General features: G+C 30.4%; 1 protein-coding gene across 3 annotated transcripts; it reads left to right on the top strand.

Annotated features, from left to right (window-relative positions):
* The first annotated feature begins 2,810 nt into the window (after window positions 1–2,810).
* On the top strand, window positions 2,811–16,034 carry LOC110613128 (serine/threonine-protein kinase OSR1). Of its 3 annotated transcripts, none has more exons than XM_021754091.2 (21): window positions 2,811–3,270; window positions 4,284–4,538; window positions 5,877–6,001; window positions 7,008–7,052; window positions 7,142–7,223; window positions 7,321–7,389; window positions 7,474–7,644; window positions 7,723–7,788; window positions 8,376–8,444; window positions 8,538–8,666; window positions 8,770–8,840; window positions 9,034–9,267; window positions 10,828–10,907; window positions 11,040–11,140; window positions 11,214–11,270; window positions 13,398–13,520; window positions 13,604–13,652; window positions 13,764–13,804; window positions 15,055–15,116; window positions 15,577–15,628; window positions 15,717–16,034. In XM_021754091.2, exons 1-21 carry the CDS (start codon window positions 3,112–3,114, stop codon window positions 15,720–15,722), a joined length of 2,046 nt encoding a protein of 681 aa, XP_021609783.1. In that variant the 5' UTR covers window positions 2,811–3,111; the 3' UTR covers window positions 15,723–16,034. The 3 variants fall into 3 exon arrangements, with proteins under 3 accessions (XP_021609783.1, XP_021609781.1, XP_021609784.1); XM_021754089.2 differs by having other exon boundaries at window positions 15,705–16,033; XM_021754092.2 differs by having other exon boundaries at window positions 11,214–11,255; window positions 15,705–16,032.
* Window positions 16,035–17,211: the final 1,177 nt, after the last annotated feature.

Below are 17,211 nucleotides of genomic sequence, written 5' to 3'. Positions count from 1 at the left end.
ATCTGCACCAGTGTAGACAATTACTATTTATAATTTTCCATATAATTTTTTTTTTTTTTAAAAAAAAATAAAGATGCATGGCCTGGCTACAACTCCAGATACAGAAGTCCATATAATAGAGTCCAAGTCCAATACATTAAAAAAAAAAAAAAAGTCTTCAGCTACTAATTAAAATCCGTTGTTATTTATAATTTTTTTATATATTTTTATTTAAAAGTTAAAATTTAAATATTTTTTAAATAAAAATTATTAATAAAAAATATTTTTATATAAATTATTAATTAAAAAATATAGAACTAAACTGTTAAAATTTTATTTAAATAATAATAATTAAATTTAAAATAATTTCGAATAATTTTAAATTAATTTTTAATTAAATATAAAATAAATTTAAATATTATTAATATAAATCAAATTTGAATTTGAATAATTTATTTTTCTGACTGTTCTAACTATTTACATTCCTGCAAATAATCTGAAATAATCGGGTCAACAAGTTGTCGATCTAGATTGCAACCCACGGGTCTCTTGTATCAACGGTTGAGGGCATAACCTCTAGAAAAAGAGCCAAAATAAGACCTCCGTTCCTATATAAAATCAAAACAAATTCAAACATCCAAAGATCTCCAGAACATGTGAAGCAAGGGCATCATATTAAAATTCAAAATACGCAAGACCACCATGGCATGTGCAACCACCAAAATTTGTGGCTTTATAAAGCTAGAGAATAAAAAATATAAGAAAATCAAGAGATCTTTACTATGCAAGGAAATGATAAGACATAAATTTTTCTGAGTGAATATCATAATCGTTTTGAAAAATTCGACTAACTAAATTTTAAGATTTAAATCGTCCGTTTTATCGATAACAAAGAGATTTATCATAAGTATTTATGGAAATAATCTCATAATTTCAATAAACTTATCTTTCAAATCCACAAACATATGGAAAAAAAAAAAAAAATCAAAAGAAAGATATTACAACTCAATCTTGGAGGCATGAAGGGAAACTCACTTTCCATGATGGGGAAGAAACCTTTCCCTGCCCCTTGGTATCCTAAAGTCAAAGATGTTTAGAAACCCAAAAGAGAAAATGGCAATTCAGAAAAATCTAAATCTATCCACAAGTAGGGAGAGAATTGTAATTGTATTTTCCATACAAAAATAAGTCAATTTATATTATTATTAGATTGCTAATTATTTTTAAATGTATTAGTTAAAATTAAAAATAAATTAAGTATATTTTGATTGGTATATTAAATTATGATATAGTTTTTAATGAATGTGAATTATATTTTATAATGCACTTCATTATTTTTAAATTCAATACTAATTAATAAGTCTATAAAAATTCTTATTTCTAATTTAAATCCATTTGCTTTAGTGACAATGTTTTTTTAAATATTTTTTTATGTTTAAGGTATTTAAAAATTCAACCAATAAAAAATATTTTTTAATTAAGAGAAAAATTAAATATAATAATTGAAGAAAATAGTTTACTCTTTTTATAATATAAAATTATTTTCTAATTTTTGATAATTTTATTAACAAAATAATTTATAAATGTATCGACATCTTTTAATTTTTAAATTGTAATTAAATAATATAAATATATTATTTTTAAAAATATTTTATGAAAGTCCTTTTACATATAAAGTGAAAATATTTTTTATATATAAATTATCTTGATAAAGTAACAATAAAAATTTTGTCATCAAATAATATTGTCCTTTACAGCTTAGCGACTTCATCACTTTATTTTTCTTTTTTTATGGATTTGACTTAGACTTTGCAGATTGCCCCACCTATTAATAAATTATACAATGAGAACTAAATATATTAAATTTTATTTTAATATATTAATATTTTTTTATATTATATATTATAAATATAGATAAATATTATTATTTTATAGATATATATATTAATTTATTTTAAAATTTAATTAATAAGAAATATAAAGTATCTTATTGATATAAAAATATTTTTTAAATATAAATTACTCTTTCCAAATGAATGAGTTTTTAAATGACTTATTCATTTAAAAAGAGTTAGTTATTTTTTTCAATTTTTTTATTATAAAATTATTTTTCATTAATTAATTTTTTTGAGTAATCAAACAAAAGAAAATGTGATATTTTAAAAAATATTTTATACAAAATAAATGAGTCTTAATAATTTTTTGAAGAAAAAAATTATTTTTTTAAAATAATTTAATTATTCATTTGATAAAATATTTTCAATTTGTTAAATTTTTTTAAATGTCTCAAGTATTATATGAAATTGTTTTTTATAAATAAATAAAATATAAAATTTTAAATATAAATTTATAAATATATTTTATTTTTTAAACTAAAATTTAACAACGAAAAATGAATTATTTTATCACAAATATTTTGTACAGAAATTTTTTTTCGATTATAAATTATTTTCGTGAAAAAACGGAATGTACTACAAAATGAATACAATATAAAGTGAGTAGACAAAAATTAATATTATTTATTTTATATATTAAAATTAATAATAAAAAAATATGATTACTTGCTTATTAACAAAAGCCACGTGATTTGCACGGGCAATTCATAAAATTGGAGTATCATCTAGACTATCAAACTAAGATACATTTCAAGGAAGACCGCCTGCCAGATATTCAACCATTCATCATTGGTTTATTTTTTTATTTTCTTTTTTTTTAAAAGATAAATAAATAAAACAGAAAGGTGGCGGGATTCATGGATACCTATATAAATAAAAAAAATTTTATAAAAAAATAATAAAAAAACAGAAAAGAAATTAAACCAAACACAAACATGGCGCAAAGTTTGAGCGGCTATCCGATAGCTCCGCTTTCTCTCATATTTCACGGGGAATTTCTCATCAATGCTCCCTCTCCTCTCTCTGCTTTTCTTTCCTTTCTTTTCACTTCTCTCTCTGTCTCTCTCATTCATGTGAATTCTTTCTTATCTTTTCAGCTAATGGATGATATTATCGTTATAATTTCCTCTTACTCTACGTAATTTGCCTCAGTTTCGGATCTCTTCATCGTCTCTCAGCTCCAGATCATTTTCAGGTTGTTTTTGCGCAATCTTTTTTTTTTTCCGGTTTGTGAGTAATGGAGAAGAAGAAGTATCCGATTGGACGGGAGTTTTACGTTCTGTATGAGGAGGTTGGGCAAGGTGTGAGTGCTTCAGTGCATCGGGCTTTGTGTATTCCATTTGATGAGATTGTTGCAATCAAGATTCTTGACTTTGAACGCGAAAATTGTGATCTGGTATTTACCTTTCTTTTCAATTTTTGATCTCTTTGTGTGTGTTTTTGTGTGGGCGTGTGTCCGTGTGATCGTTCTCAATTTTGGTTCGTCGCTACTTCATGCAGTGGAAATTTTCAAAAGTTTCAGTTTTTGTTGCTTTTCTTTCCCCTGGCGGCGTTTAAAAATTGTCAGTGAAAAATTGGCATGCACGGATCATGATGTAATAGTGCCAAAAGTGAAAACAAAGAAAGGGATTAATTAAGCAAACAACTTGTTGCCAGCTATAATTATGCAAGGATGAAACAAATAGATGAATTACTGGTTTCATGGCTGTTTTTAATAGGGACATCTTAATAAAAGAGTAGATAACTCGTATTATGTTTGCATAATGATGATCAATGTTTTGGCAAGAACCATGAATTGCCATTTGAACTTTGTGAATGTGGTACTTATAAGTATTGTTGTTGAAGTTGTAAACTATCGGTTGAATGGGTGAGTGAGTAATGAAACTTAAATTATTGAATTACAAATGAAACGCACATTTCAAGTTTATACACTTTTCACTACGATGTACATTGGTGGTGATGACGTCATAAAATCTGTTGAGAAAGATGGACCTTCTCAATTTTCGCAGGAATCAGGATGGGCAAGCATGTTCGTTGTATTTTTATTTATCGTTCTAGGATCTTGTTATAATCTGTTTCCTTTGGATTAAATATTTATATATTAGATTTAAATTGTACAATAAAGAAATTACAAGAGATGGTGGTGCTTCCTGCATGTCTTTTATTTTCTCAACTGGAGATACATGTCCTTAGTGCTACTGCTCCAGTAACCAACTTATTCTCTATGTCATGGAAAATTCTTTGAGGTAAATGAAATGTGTTCCATCCAATGTTGATAGAGTCTTTTGCATCAATTGTGATAATCTTGAAAGTTCTTTTGTTTTCATTTTGCTTATTCTTTAAATGGTTGAATATATAAGTAAGTGTTTGATGCTCTTTTCTTTCCCTCTAAATTTACATTTTTCACAGAGTACTATTTCTCGTGAGGTACAAACAATGATCTTGGTTGACCATCCAAATGTTCTCAAATCAAATTGTTCCTTTGTCAATGATCATAATCTGTGGGTTGTCATGCCATTCATGGCCGGGGGTTCTTGTCTTCATATATTGAAAGCTACTCATCCAGATGGTTTTGAGGAGGTGGTGATAGCAACAATATTACGTGAGGTGTTGAAGGGTTTAGAGTATCTTCATCATCATGGGCACATACATCGAGATGTTAAAGTGAGTAATTACTCTTTACTGCTTGGCTGACAAAGTCCCAAAATATTATCTTATCAAGCAACTCAAGGCATGCAATGGTTGTTTCTTTTTTCTTTTGCTTTTTTGAATGAATTTAATAGGATATTTCAAAGAATGACTATTTGGTAGCCGAAGGAAGGTTTTGCTTGGGAGTTGGTGGTGAAGGGAGGGGACATTTCATTCCTGTTTGTAGTGCAGATGTTATCATGCCCTACTATAGGAACATTTATGCAGACTAGGTGGCATTTAGACCAAAGGTTGAAGGAATGGATTGATGCTCCTTTTTGGACTTCAAACTAATATATAACAGAGTCCTTTAGGGGATAGAACAGATGTCACTTTCTTTTTTTCACTCTAAAAGAAAGAAAACAAAATTTCATTTGGAAAGCACAAGGTTCTTTTTCCAAGTAGTTCTATTATGCGTTGTGCCCAAGAATATTGGGAGTGGGATATTATTTAGGTTGGTCTTATGGGGTCTTTTCACTCAAAAAGTGTCATGGATGATATTATAGTTAAGAATGAAAAGAATGTTTGAAGGAAAACTTGTGATAATCATGAGCTAGAAGAAAAGATTTTGTTGAAGTTGGAGGAGATGGCTGTAAGATTGCCCTTTTCTTCTAGGTTTCTGTTAATGGTGAACCCAGGCTGTGAAAATATCCTCCTGCTCTAATTGTTAGAGCTCTGAGAAATGTGTAAGTATGAGGATTGAGAGGATCTTTTTTTTTGGGCTAGATTTTTGTCTAGGTAATTAGCATGTTGTTGCACCTCATTTATAATTTTATAAATGATACTATTCTTTCCATTCTACTGATTTAAAAGTCTTCAAAATGCGTCATCTCTATCAAAACAAGAACAGTAACCAATTAGGGTTGGCTTAATTGGTACACCTCTAGGTAATTATTGTAGGTGAGGTTTAATGCCCAATCCCTGCATTACCAACAAGCAAACTGAAAAGTTAGCACACAAAGTGATGTTGAGCATACAACTATAATGAATTTTAGTCTAGTTATGTAGTTTGTTTAAGAGTTAAAAGCACTTTTATTTGGTAGATGGCAATGTGGTAGCCATTTCGATATTCCCCTTAGGCTAGTAGTAACTGTAGAGTTTAATTGCATGCCATGCCACATTGGCAATCTTACTATGGAGCTAAAGGATAATCTAGAAATTTATCAAACTTAAATATTGTGTTGTCAATTTACTTAGTATGATAAAGGGATTGCTAATTGTTAGTGTCTTTGCAAAAATATGACTCATTTGCATTAGATTTTTTTTTTTGTCTTTTCTTTTTCCCAATTATGAATATTTTTATGATTTTCAAAGGCGGGGAACATTCTCATTGATACACGTGGTGCTATCAAGTTGGGAGATTTTGGTGTTTCTGCTTGCCTTTTTGATTCAGGTGATAGGCAACGCATGAGGAATACCTTTGTGGGGACGCCTTGCTGGTATGCTTCTATTTCAAGAATTATCAACTTTTTTTATAAAAAAGTTCCTTGGGTTTTCTTCCCCAAGAAGTGTAACTTGCATGTTATAGTATATTAATTACAGCCTATCATGAAGTTTGTAAAATTGATGGCAGAGTACCTAAAAGACTAAAACATTTGGATCACAGGCCCACAGTATAGTATATATTTACTAGACAAGAATTTTTAGCTATATATAGTATCAACCTGTAAATATAAAATAACAATACTAGAAGTGAATTTGATGCCATCACAAAGGAGCAATTGCAAGTTTTCTAAGTTAATCTAGTTTACTACAATTTAGGAGTATTTGTTGAGCGGGAAGATATTACTATTGCCTATAGATCTTATGAGCGTTTGAAAATAAACAGGATATAAAGAAATTTTTCCTTCACCCAAATTTAAGGGGTCCTGTTATCATTCATTAGAAATCTATAAATTTGATGTTATATGGGCCTTATAGACATTATATGTTTGATCTATTATTATAAAAATAGTTGTCACTTTGGATTGTTATTATTTTTAATTACGTTATTGCCAATGGTGGAAAATTTTATCATACTTAATTAGTTGATAAGCCTAATAGACAGAAATTTGAAGTAAAGCATTGAGGTCAATTTTCTCTTAAGCTTTAAGGGCCTCGTTTCTTGAGAAAGCTCTTGTAGTTTCAATCTTGAAAAAACATTATGAGCTTAGATTTATCTTGTTCAGAATGTATTTTTAGAAGCTGAATTGTGTGGCCTTTTTTTTTAAATTTATATTTTAGAATTTTTCATAATGAACATACAACTCTAAATTTTCTTGTTATAAACTCATTTGTGTTTTAGGATATCTTTTTAATCTATGAAAAACATCAAGGAATATCATAAGTAATAAATTTTTTGTTCTGAAAGAATTATTTATAATGATAATATTGATAGAAAGTTGCTCCATAAACTCTTGTATGACAATGTTTAAGCTCCTCAATTTCTTATGTCTTTGTTTGCAGGATGGCACCTGAGGTCATGGAGCAATTACATGGATATGACTTCAAGTTAGTTATCATAATCTTCTAGGAGTTACATAGTCTCATATGATTGGATTCCTTGAACTTGATGCCTTTTTTGTGAATTTTTCTTGTAGGGCTGATATTTGGTCATTTGGGATAACTGCCTTAGAGCTTGCTCATGGGCATGCTCCATTCTCAAAATATCCTCCAATGAAGGTGTATATATATAAATATAATTTCACATTATTGGTAATATCTTTGGTGAAAAGCAAGCTGTTTTATTGCTTTCTGATCTAGATTTTTCTCTTGAAAGGTATTGCTTATGACTTTGCAAAATGCACCACCCGGCCTAGATTACGAAAGAGATAAGAAGTTCTCTAAGGTATGCTTGCAACAAGCTAGAAAAGTTAGTACTCTTCTTGTGCAAACCTGTTGAATGATGTACACCTTTTCTTGTCTCCTTCAGTCTTTTAAGCAGATGACTGCTAGTTGCTTGGTAAAAGATCCTTCGAAAAGGCCATCTGCGAAGAAGTTGTTAAAGCATTCTTTTTTTAAGCAAGCTAGGTCAAATGATTACATATTGCGGACACTTTTGGAGGGGTTGCCTGCTCTTGGTGATCGAATTAAGGCATTGAAGGTTAGTGTGCTAATTTTTGGGTATGCTACTAATAATTGTCTTTAGTATTATGTTTTAAAAATTTCATTTGAAATATAGAGAAAAGAAGAGGATATGCTTGCGCAAAAGAAGATGCCAGATGGGCAGAAGGAGGAAATATCACAGGTAAGAACTTTCATTCTTTAAATAAGAGGAAATTTGATTAAGTGGAGAAAAACAAATTGGTTGCATTTTATTTCTTTCCTCTAAGTTGGCTATCTTACTTTAGCTGTATGCTTAAGCTCACAAGCTATGTTGGTTTTTCCTCAAGGATAACCTAATTCATTTCCAAGTGGGATTTTCTTCTCTTTGCTAGTTTGTATTTTGTTGTTAGGGACATAAAACTGTTCTCGTGATCCCATCCACAACCGTAAAATTTTGGGTTAAGTGGCTTCTTCATTCATGATACGGTATCGTAGCCTCTTAGACCAAATGGTGAAGAGTTCGAAAATCCTAGCCATACTCATTCATTAATTTAACTGTTCAGCAGAACATAAAATGGACCTATGCTTATTCATAATTATGACCAATAGGAATTTGCTTGTGAGGGCGTATAAGAGACGTAAAACATTTCTTGTGGTTTTTGCCTATAAGATTTAACTTTTACATTGTGTGGTTTCTTGACATTTGTATCTTATCTAGATTTTGCTACTGTTTTTTTCTTTGTATCTTCTTACACCTAGAGTTTAATATTTCGTAATGAATTTGTGTAGAATGAATATAAACGAGGAATTAGTGGTTGGAACTTCAATCTTGAAGATATGAAGGCTCAAGCTTCCCTGGTATGCCAATAGTTTTTTGTTTGTTTTCTGTTACGACCATTAAGCTGGAACAATAGGTGTGATTCCTGGATCATACTGTATTTCTCTTATCAGATACAAGATGTTGAAGACCCTATAGCTGATAACAATCTGGGAGGAAGCTCAAGTTCATTGCCTACGCTCAATGCCATTGAAAAGAAATTAGAGTCTCAGCACTCCTCCTTGGGACAAATTGCAGAAGTGGTATTTCAAATTTTGGTTTTGAAACTTGTAGTTTACTTGAAATTTAACTTTTTACTTTTTCCATTAAATGGGTTTCTTTGGTCCCTTGTGTTCACAAATTTAGGATGATAATGATCCGATACAAAGTCGACCACCTCTCCTTCGATCAGTCAACTCGTCTGTAAACATTGCGAAGTAAGTTCTGAACCAATCTTTTCCTTTTAGTTCATTGTTAATTCACTGATGGGAAGTAATCATATTATAGAAGAGAGTGTCTGTGCAAGCTCAAAGCTAATGTTTGGGTAATGAATGATTTTTTATTTTTGAATGGGAAGTGCTTCTGATTATGTTTACCCAGATCTAATAAAATTGGTAATTCGTTTTCCAGAGTTAAAAGTGAAAAATCTGATGATGATTCCAGTATTGCAAGTCCATGTGAACAATATGCTCCACATTTTTCTTCACCCCATGATGATATTGTGGAAAACGATGCATGCAAAAAATCTATTTTTGAGATCAATGGAAAATCAATGGAGGTCACAGCTTCTCAACAGAAATTAGGAGGTTCATTATGTGGCTCTACTTTACCAGAAATTTTAGTTCCTCCTAATAAAGCAGAAAGGTTTGACACTGAATCTTACAAAGTAATTTGCAAGAATGAAATAGTTTATTTGTATTACCTATAGTTAATCACCCTTTTACATATAATTAGTTGAGATCAGAACAAATGATAATTGTACTACATATTCCTTCTAATTATTGAGCATCTGTAGTTCCTGTATATTATATGGTGATTGCATTATTGGATCTTCCACAAGTTGCTTACTGCATCAAATAGTGGCTGATTGAGTTTGTTTTTTAGGGAAAATCAGTTGGAGGTTGGGTATAAATGGGAAATTGACATAGAAAAATTATAACAATCAATAATAAATTTATAATTTATTTCATAGAAGTTGTTAATTCTGTTGGATGTGTCCCTGCCTGTCTAAAATGAAATATATTTGATCTTACAGCCAGATGATAGGGAGCTTTGTGTCAGGGGTTCATATTTCTTCAAAGAAAAATTCAAACTCATTTTCAACTCATCTACTAGAAGTTTAATAGTTTTATCATAATATTGTTGGTAATAAAAAAAATATTGAAATCCAGGAAAGGAAATTCCACAGAAATGGTGAATAACAGAGGATGAACATGATATGGTTCACATGATGATTACAAGTAAATGATTTTGTTATGTTGATTGTGCTGTGTAAATTTTGGTGGGAAAATTGATCAATATAATACATAGGATTGGTAGCCCTCATGACAATTTGCATTTGGTGACTTGTCCTCTCCCTTATAAGGTAAATGCTGGTTGCAGTTATTGTTGAGCCTGAATCTTTCTAGTAACAGACTATAAATAAATGTTAATCTCCATTTTGATGCAAAAAATTCATGGAGATTTTCTTTGAGAACATATTTACATGATGTTGATCCTCCTTGTCAGCTTCAATTATAATAGTCATAAACTAAAGATTTGGGCATCTTTTGTTTTTGCTAATATTTATTTGAGAGCATCTTTCTTTTTTTGGTTGTACTATGAGACTGTTTATAACATTTGAAAGCTCCAACAAAAACAATCTGAACCAATATTCTTATAAGACCAATATTGTTCAGCATTTACGTTAATCAGTTTCATTTCGAGTTCGTTCTCAGCGGGGTTTGATGGGTACGCTTTTTGTTGGCACTGCTGAGATGTTATGTATTGATTTAAGATATGAGCTAGACCACTGAGCTACAGAAATGTGGATCCTAGAAGCAGGAATAAACTAGGAAGTTGGAAGATGAACCATATAATCTGTGGGAGCTCCATTTCATGCACAAATTCTGTGCTAAAATTTGTCTATGATCAGCAAGCTTGTTAATTATAAATTGAGAGCTTCTACCAAACGTTTAATATAAATCCTGAAGGCACTATCTTGCTTAAAAGCAAACAAAGAAAATATTAAAAGGGAAGACAATGTAAGGGGGAAGTAATGACAAATATGATAATCAAGGATAAAACCCTGGGGTGGGGAGGGAGGGAGGGAGGGAGGGAGAGAGAGTAATGTCCAACTTCTGATGTTGCTGAATCTTCTTACTATCATATTCTGTGCTTAATATGCTTGTCAAATATATTCACCAAGCTTTCTGGAATTTTCAGTGATAAGTTTCCAAATCAACCACAAACTAATTCAAGTCCAGAAGGAGAGGTTACACTTTCTAAAGCAGCAAAATTACCAGGCAAGTGCTTAAACTCTCTTCATTCTTATTGTTCTTTTTCCTGAAAGTAGCTCTCCTCGTTCTTATTTGTTCTACTTTCTTACTCTGACAAGGCAAGTTTCACTTTCCCATTTAATCAAAGTATTCATGCAGTGGCACCTAACAGTGATGAATTTGATGAGAAAGCAAAACCACCTGTTGTTCAGCAAAGGGGACGTTTCAAAGTCACTTCGGAGAGTGTTGGTATAGAAAAGGTGACTTGGAGTTTTCTTGCCTTTATTTCTGTTCCTTTATCTGGGCAGTATATAACTTGTTTTTCCTTTTCAGGCCGTTCCACTGCCCATATTGCAAAAGAGCCATAGTATGCAGGTTCGTAGTTTTGAGGTCAGCACATTTGTGCCAAGTTGCCTGCTGGATGTTTCCGTAAATTACAAATTTTGATTTTCTGAGAGCTTGCAGTATGATTAAGCCTGTTAAATGAATAAGTTACTTTTGAGAAGGTCTTTAAGAGCTCCCTAGTTCTGGAAACCCTAGAAAAACTGATTATGCACTCTTATTGTTTCTTTATTCTATAGTATTTTAAATTCTTGGAGTACCCCCAACTTAAAACAATCAATTTAATCATGTTAAGAAGTTTTAAAAATTTATTTAGTAGTTCAATTAGAAAGTTTGTTGGTGGTTTTAGGTGATAAGTGAATTTTAACTTAAATAATGCATTATGAAGTTATAGTACTGTGAACTGTTCATACAGCTTATTCTGTTCCAACTGCAGTAGCAGTAGATTGGGGTATTGAAGTTTTAGGTACTTTAACAAAAATGGTTAGTTTGGTTTAATGTCTAATTGGGCTTGTAATCTCCCTCACCCTATGTGCTCAAACCCCTTCTATTTTCTTTAGTGAATTTAGAATAGGACTACAGTTTCATTGTTTTGTTTGAAGGCCATCAGTGCCTACATCATCTACTTCTGTTTGATTCTAACTTCTTTGTTCTTTCTCTCTGTCTCCCTTTCTGTGTCTTCATTTGTGTGTATGAGTGCTGATGTTTGCAATTCTGATTAGAAAATTTCAAAATGCTCAATATCTGTTTCCAAATTCTAATTTGTTGCTCTTCATCTTTTTTGCTAGACAATTCATGATTGTCCAATTCCTGAGTTATCATGCATCATCAGGACTAGACAATTTACTCCCATAGCAAATATGATGTGGCATAGGGAGAGAGAAATCAGTAAGGAAAGGAGATAGAAAGAACTTCTGCCCAGGATTTTTTTTTTTTTTTTAATATTATGGGAGAAAAACTAACAAAGAGCAATATATAGGTAATAAACCCAATGCAGATCCCAAACCAATTTGTCAAACCTTTTATGTCTGCTGGCCCCCTATAACCTGATGCTTTTTTTTGGTAGAATTTTTAGATTTCAATTTAAGGTAATCTGGGTTTTTTTGTTTTTGCCAGTATTAAGAAAGTGACAGATAAATTTAGTTATGGCCATGGTGAATTTAAGCATGAGAATTTTCTCATGCATTTTACTTATAAAAATAAAGTATAAAAACAAAATCATCGTGTTAAAATAGGAATGAAAAATAATAACAAAGGGTGCAATAGGTTGAAAAAAAAGGTCATGGGTGTGGATTGTGATGGATTTTTCCCAATTAGCTCAGTGGCAAATTTATCGGTTAGGCCTTTCCAAAAAATTTGATTCTAGCTGTTGCAATCTAGGAATAATTGCTCTTTTACAGTGCAAATATAACTATAACCATTAAACTTTTTAAGAATTCTCAATTTGTGTGTTTGAGTGTAACTGTACTGTTTAACATACAACACAATACTACTCTGAGAAGACCTATTTGATTAGTGGTATAGTTGCATAAATTGAGAATATTTCCATCTTATGTGAGATCATGCATTTGGATTGTCTAAGATGTGCCTCATTTCTTAGTTTTGAGGATTTCGACTCAGCTCAAGTCTGAACTCCTCTGACTGGTAGCACTAAAGGGTTCCAATTTGAATGCATGGTTATAACATTATATCCAATTTGAATGTGTGATTGTAGCTTTATGTGCCCTTTCTTTTCTTTAAAAAGAAGAAAAGAGTTGTGACTCTATGAATTTGGTGGGAGTAATGGATGTTCTAGTTCTTCCATACCTGTAAGGATTTATTTTTTGGGTGGTGGGAGAAGGCAGTGGAGAGGCTAAGCTACATTAGTAGTTAAGGACTGTAAGTTGACAGTTTTATAGTTTTAAAGAGCATAACTTCTTTACATTTAAGGAAAATATACTAGATGCTTTTGGAGGAAGATGACCTATCTGTCAATTATAAGGATGGTTGTTTAACATTTGCACCATCCTTATTTATAATCAGATTTTTCCAAAGAATTCTGCCTTTAGTTTGGGGATATATTAAATTTTAAATTGCAGGCCAATATGTATGCATACACGAGCACAGATGCCAAAGACAAATTGCATCCAAACTTTATTTTCTTCTCTTTCTAATGGCAATCCGTTGGCTATCTAGGTACTTCATCAACATCCTATGGTGTCTATACCATCAGCATCTGATGCTGCACCATCAACTGTTTCTGGTCATTCTCTGTTTCCAATGTTGAATTCTGTTTTGCAGACAAATATTCTTCAGAGGGTATGTGACATCTGTATACTTTAACCTGTTAAATATCACTATTGATTTTTCCTCTGCTGCTTGACCTCATTGCCTTGTAACAGGATACTATTCTTAATCTAATGAAGCAAGTTTCGGGTAGCGACAATTCAGGTGCAAGAAATTGAGCCCTTGCTCCTCTTTTTTATTATTTTTATTTTTTTCTCTTCCTTCCCTGAGATTAAAACTAGGGATTTAACCTTGATGTTTTCTGTGTCGTTGTAGCCAACCGTGCCATTGATGGAGGATCCGCAGAGAGATCTTTGGTATGCAGGCTTTATCTTTTTATATTGTGCTTTAGGAAATTGACAACAAAAATATCATGCAACTCTGGAAGTTTGCTATTTGGTAAAATTTTCTGCTACAAGAAGTGCTATAATATTCTTTTTACAAATGAATTTAAGAATTATGTCATTATTATTGTTTGTAAAATTAGGGCTTTGTTAATGAAAAGAAAGAGAGAGATAACATGCGCGTTTTTGGTTAGCAGCTTTGGGTTGGTAGGAAGAGCTGCAAAGAAAACGAAAAGACTACAAGCTTATCATATGACTAGTTTCACGACAAGTCCATGGAGTTCGATGTGCTACAATATTCTTTTTGCAAATGAATTTGAGAATTATGGCATTATTGTTGTAAAATTAGGGATTTATTAATGAAAAGGAGAGAGATCACATGCATATTTTGTTATTAGCTTTCAGTTAGTAGGAAGAGCTGCAAAGAAAAAGAAATACTACAACCTGATCATATGATTAGTTTCAGGACAAGTCCATGGAGTTTGATGTGCATGTGTGGAATAGTTTAAGTGCGCGGGGAGGGGGGGGGTCTAGTTATCATAACTTTTGCAATCAATAGGGTTAATTCTCCATACCACACACCTTGTCTCTCTCTCTCTCTCTCTCTCTCTCTCCTTTGTTGCTGCTTTTATTTTGATCTGGTTAAGCGCGTTTCTACCACATCCTAAGGTCTATATAGGCCGGTTGGCATGCCTCCTTTACAAATATATTGTTTTCTTGGATAGTTAATATTGATACTACTCGCATTCATTAGAAAGTGCCTACCTTGATGATCTTGTGATTACTTGCTGGATACATATGCCTGGATTTAAGACCTGGGTAGTTCCTAGTCTCTTAAAGTATTAGTATCCAGGTAACATATGACTGATAAATGGCAGAACTTCTGTCGTTTGTCAAAAAATTTTAGCTTATCAACTTCAGAGAACTCTTTATGGAAAGGTACAACTCCTTTTTTCATTTTCTTTGAGCCGTTTAACATTGGAGTAAAAATGGGGTTTTACTTGAAAGTTTTTCCAACTACATGGCATTACTCATTTTTGCACAAATTTAGTTTGCTCAATGCATTTGCCAAGTTGTGTAAATTTCAAACTAGACTTACTTACCTTCTATGTTGTTAAATTCCCTACTAGTGCTAGAGCTTGTGGATAAAAGCTTACATGAAAAATCTCAATTAAGTTGTATTTCAATCTTGAGGCTTAAGAATCTGTGTGTGGAATTTGCAGCTAGAAGCAGCTCATGACAGGGAAAAAGAGTTACTTCATGAAATAACAGAGTTGCAGTGGAGGTATTTCTAATAGGATATAAGTCCAATTCAATTTTTTTTTGGCCAAATTAAGCTTATGTACTTTTGCTTAATAGCCAAATAAGTCCTTATCTAATATAATATTATTTTTAAAAATTTTTTATATAATAAAATTGCATTTTTGTAATTTTAAAAATTATTTACTATTTCTATGGATTTTTTAAAATTTTGTATGTTAATTAAAATACTAAAATTTTAATATTTGTAATTATAAAAAATAATATTATTATATTATGTCAGACCTTATTTGACTCTGACTAAAAGTACAGAGGCTTAATTGGCAAAAAATTTGAATTGGATTTATTTGGCACTTGAACAAAAGTATAGGAGCTTAGTTAGATTTATTTTTTCATTTCTAGTAATATGCAGATGCATATGCGCATGCATACACTCGTGCGCAATAGTTTATCAAATCTAATCCTGTCTTGTTTATAATATACAGGCTTATATGTGCTCAAGAGGAACTCCAAAAACATAGAACAGAAAATGCTCAGGTCAATTTTCTATAACCTTGTAGCATGTTCATCTATTTTCGATTGATAATACATTGTCTAATACAAGAGGTTTCAGATATGATTTCAGTATTGAAGTAGCAGCTGCATGAATATACAACAATTTTTTAGTCGATTGAATTTCTTAAAAGAGTGGAAGGAAAATACAGAATGATGAAGGAGACATGGTTTAACGTTGTTAGTTGATTATCATGTGTAGTATAGATTTGTTTTGTTATGGGTTTAGGCAGGAGAAACATAAACACATAGTTATTACTCAACTTGTGCAGATTACGTAAAGATACTATAAGTTGTACATGATTGATATTATCCTTTCCAGTCCAACTTGGGAGTTGTAAATATATCTTGGATATTAATAATAGGAAGATTTACTATTCGATTCCTAAATTTTTAAAAAATTTATTAGTTTATTTCTATTTTAAAATTACTGAATGAATGTTTTATTGATCTTGGGCTTTATCTCAAATAGGAATTATAAGCCAAAGCTGATCAATGTAATTACAATTTTTTAGTTCTTAGATTTTTAGGATTTGATTTGGAATCAAATATCAGTTCTGGTTTCAATTCTATTTTAAATGTTTTTCATATGGTTCTAGTTTTTATTTCGTTACTATTTTAACTTTAATTTCAGTTTATTTTTAGTTACATATTAATACTAATTATTGTAAAAAAAATTATCATTTTAAAATAATAAATAATTTTAAATTTTTAACATCAAAATGATAATAATAATAATATTTAAATAGCAAAAATATTTTCTGTATTAAAAATAATATATATATATATTCCCAATACGAATATTATATATAATTAGAAATGCATATATAATGAAGAGCTACGAAGTAATTTAATATATTCATAACGGAATATTTTTAAAAAATATATAATATTAAATTAAATATATTCAACTTAAAGGTCACTTAGATTATATATTCATATGCAATTTTAATTTCATATAAGCATGTATATAATTTTAAATACATTGAAAAATAAAGGTAGAAATCATTTTTTGATTCAATGCATTTAATTAAGAAATCATGACCGAATTAAAATAATGCACAGTAATATTTTTTCATTATTTCACATTAATTCATCATATTCTTTTTTTATTCAAAATTTTTAACAAAGTATATATTTTTCACAAAAGTATATATTTTTAAAGTAATTCGAATCAAAGAGTTAAAAAAAATAAAAAAATTAATGAATGTTAAAGCGAGTATTTCAACCTCATTCTTATTCAGTGTGATTGAAAGTTTGATCTTCAATAATGAAGTAAATAATTGTTGTGAGTATTTTATTTTTTAATGGAATGATTAATATAAAAATAATATTTATAATTATAAAAAAATAAAAAATGAAAATTTCTATGGCAAATTGACCAAGTTTTTTTTTATTCTATCAAATAATTTAGCTATTAATTTTTTTTATATCATATAATGAAACAGAATATTTTTTTGCATTAAGCCTAATAACTAATAGCTATTAAAAATTTCCCACATATTTCCACTCTATCTACGACTTTTAATTTCCTCAATTTGACTAAAAAACTTTCAATTTTATTTTAA

Source organism: Manihot esculenta, chromosome 4 (genome assembly GCF_001659605.2).
Source record: "Manihot esculenta cultivar AM560-2 chromosome 4, M.esculenta_v8, whole genome shotgun sequence".
NCBI classification, from domain to species: domain Eukaryota; kingdom Viridiplantae; phylum Streptophyta; class Magnoliopsida; order Malpighiales; family Euphorbiaceae; genus Manihot; species Manihot esculenta.
The sequence above is the reverse complement of the archived record's forward strand: the minus strand, read 5'-3'. Positions and strand labels throughout refer to the sequence as shown.

What these genes read in the sequence shown, in the direction of transcription:
- LOC110613128 (XM_021754091.2), top strand. Translation starts at nt 3,112, where the DNA reads ATGGAGAAGAAGAAGTATCCGATTGGACGGGAGTTTTACGTTCTGTAT. An exon ending in TTACATGGATATGACTTCAA is followed by an intron (nt 7,053 to 7,141) that starts GTTAGTTATCAT and finishes TTTTTCTTGTAG; the next exon opens with GGCTGATATTTGGTCATTTG. An exon ending in TGAAGGCTCAAGCTTCCCTG is followed by an intron (nt 8,445 to 8,537) that starts GTATGCCAATAG and finishes TTCTCTTATCAG; the next exon opens with ATACAAGATGTTGAAGACCC.